At 45.0% G+C, this 2,230-nt stretch overlaps 1 protein-coding gene across 1 annotated transcript in view; it reads right to left on the minus strand.

Moving 5' to 3' along the window:
- The window catches only part of GLG1 (golgi glycoprotein 1), a 172,549-nt gene that overhangs the window by 16,685 nt on the left and 153,634 nt on the right, over positions 1–2,230 (minus strand). The window contains exons 17-18 of the mRNA XM_017516258.2: positions 1,840–1,957; positions 630–722 (exon numbers count right to left, since the gene is read on the minus strand). Coding sequence (XP_017371747.1) covers positions 630–722; positions 1,840–1,957 — 211 coding nt within the window. The remainder of the gene's footprint in view (positions 1–629; positions 723–1,839; positions 1,958–2,230) is intronic.

The following is a 2,230-nucleotide window of genomic DNA, read 5'->3' on the forward strand; positions in this document are numbered from 1 at the left end:
TTAGTAGAGACGGGGTTTCACCATGTTGACCAGGATGGTCTCGATCTCTTGACCTCGTGATCCACCCGCCTCGGCCTCCCAAAGTGCTGGGATTACAGGCTTGAGCCACCGCGCCCAGCTGGATAGGGTTTTGTTTCTGTGTATTAAAAAAAAATAGTGTCCTAGGTGATTCTGATGTGACCTCTAATTAAGAACTTCTGTGCAATGGGAACACAATGAGAAAATGGTTAATTTTGGAGGTGCAGAGCACTGAGAATGCTACAGAGGAGGTGGCATCTGCAGGATCATTAAGAGTTTACTAGGCAGACAAGGTAGGGAAGGATGAGGTAATCTGAAAAAGGGAAGAAAATGAATTAGAGAGGAGTGAAGGTGAAGAAACTCTGTAAAAAGCAGCCTGGTGTAGTTTAAGAATGGATGATTAGGTTGGATGGGATGAGATGGGTCCTGTCTTAACTGCAAAAACTTAATGACTACAAAGTAACCCTCTTTTGGGCACCAGCTTTTGAGAAAATATTAAATATTACCTTCAAATTATTTTACAATTTAAAAATAAAAGCAAAAAATAAAAAATAAAAATAAATTTAAAAAAATTTAAATAAATAAATAAATAAGCAAAAGCAAAAAGTTACCTGAGCATTGCCATACTGCACAGTGGAACAGTAGTTTTTGATGTCACTCTTGCAGGCTTCATACAGATCTGGCTCCAGGCGGATGTCCTCTGTCTGCATGAGGGAGCCAGCATGGAAAGGTGAGCTTGGTTTAGGGTGGAGATGTCAAATGTTCTATAGACTTATTTGGTGGCTGCATCTTGTCTAGTGACCCTGGCTTCTACACAGCAAAGTGGCCTTGCAGCAAGAGAATCAGGCTTTACTTTCAATTCTGTCACCAACTGGCTGCATGGTCTTGGACCTTCTTTGCAAAATAGAATGTCATGTCTACACTGAAACACCATATCTAGTCCTGCAAAGGATTTCTGCGAGATGTGAAAATCACTTGGAAAGTCAAAACCGCTATATAAATATAGGGTTCTACTTTTATTATTACTTTAATTAAAGAGCTAGATTCAAAGTTAGAGAACCGAACCTTCCAGCTTGAAATAAGGTTTCTTTTTTTTTTTGTTGTTGTTGTTGTTGTTGTTTTTTTTGAGACAGAGTCTTGCTCTGTCACCCAGGATGGAGTGCAGTGGCATGGTCTTGGCTCACTGCAACCTCTGTTTCCTGGGTTCAAGCAATTCTCCTGCCTCAGTCTCTTGAGTAGCTGGCATGATAGGCGTGTGCCACCACACCTGGCTAAGTTTTGTCTTTTTGGTAGAGTTGGGATTTTGCCATGTTGGCCAGGGTAGTCTTGAACTCCTGACCTTGAGTGATTCGACCGCATCAGCCTCCCAAAATGCTGGGATTACAGGCATGAGCCATACCATGCTCGCCCAAATCTCCTTTAGTGGAGACAGGGTTTCTTCATGTTGGCCAAGCTGGTTTCGAACTCCTGACCTTAAACAATCCACCTGCCTTGGCCTCCCAAAGTGCTGAGATTATCTGCGTGAGCCACCTGTGCCCAGCCCCCAAGGACATTATTGATCCAGCGACTGGATCACATGCTTAATTAGAGCCTGTCTTACAGTTGGACTTCCTGTCATGTGTGGTAAGAAAGGTTTTATCAATCAAAATAAAAAGAATGACACAGCAAGCTAATGGTCGTATGGTGAAACTTTAGCACAAGACTTCAAGTCTTAACCCTCACAGTAGAGGCTAAAAAGCCTCCCCCTTGTCCTAGCCTCTCCCCAGCTTTCCAAGCCCTGGCCCACTGCGGTTTCTGGGAGCAGAGGCTGGGAGGCATTACCATCTCCAGCTCCTCCACGCGGAGCTGCCTGCGGCACTTCAGGGACACCCTGTGCTCCTTGGCTTCCTGCAGAGTGTCGTTTCGCACGGTTGTGCTCAGGCAGATTACCACGTCCACCCTGTGAGTGAAAGGAGAAGCTTGAAGCTAGCTGAAGCCACACAAGGGCAGATGACCTGAGAGCCTCGCTGGGACAGGGGTCATACCATTAACTAAGAATTCAGGATGTCCTTTTGGGGAATGTCTTTGCTGTATGCATGTTTTTTTCAGGGTGCTAAAGGGTGCAATTTGACTGTGGGTGTCATGAAAGGCAGGCAGCAGCCTGAACGCTGACTACATTCCTGATTGGAGGAGAAGTCAGAGAGGGCACATGTGTGCAAGGACAGTTCAACAC

The sequence above is a fragment of the Cebus imitator genome, unplaced genomic scaffold (assembly GCF_001604975.1).
Source record: "Cebus imitator isolate Cc_AM_T3 unplaced genomic scaffold, Cebus_imitator-1.0 Scaffold577, whole genome shotgun sequence".
Classification (NCBI taxonomy): Eukaryota; Metazoa; Chordata; class Mammalia; order Primates; family Cebidae; genus Cebus; species Cebus imitator.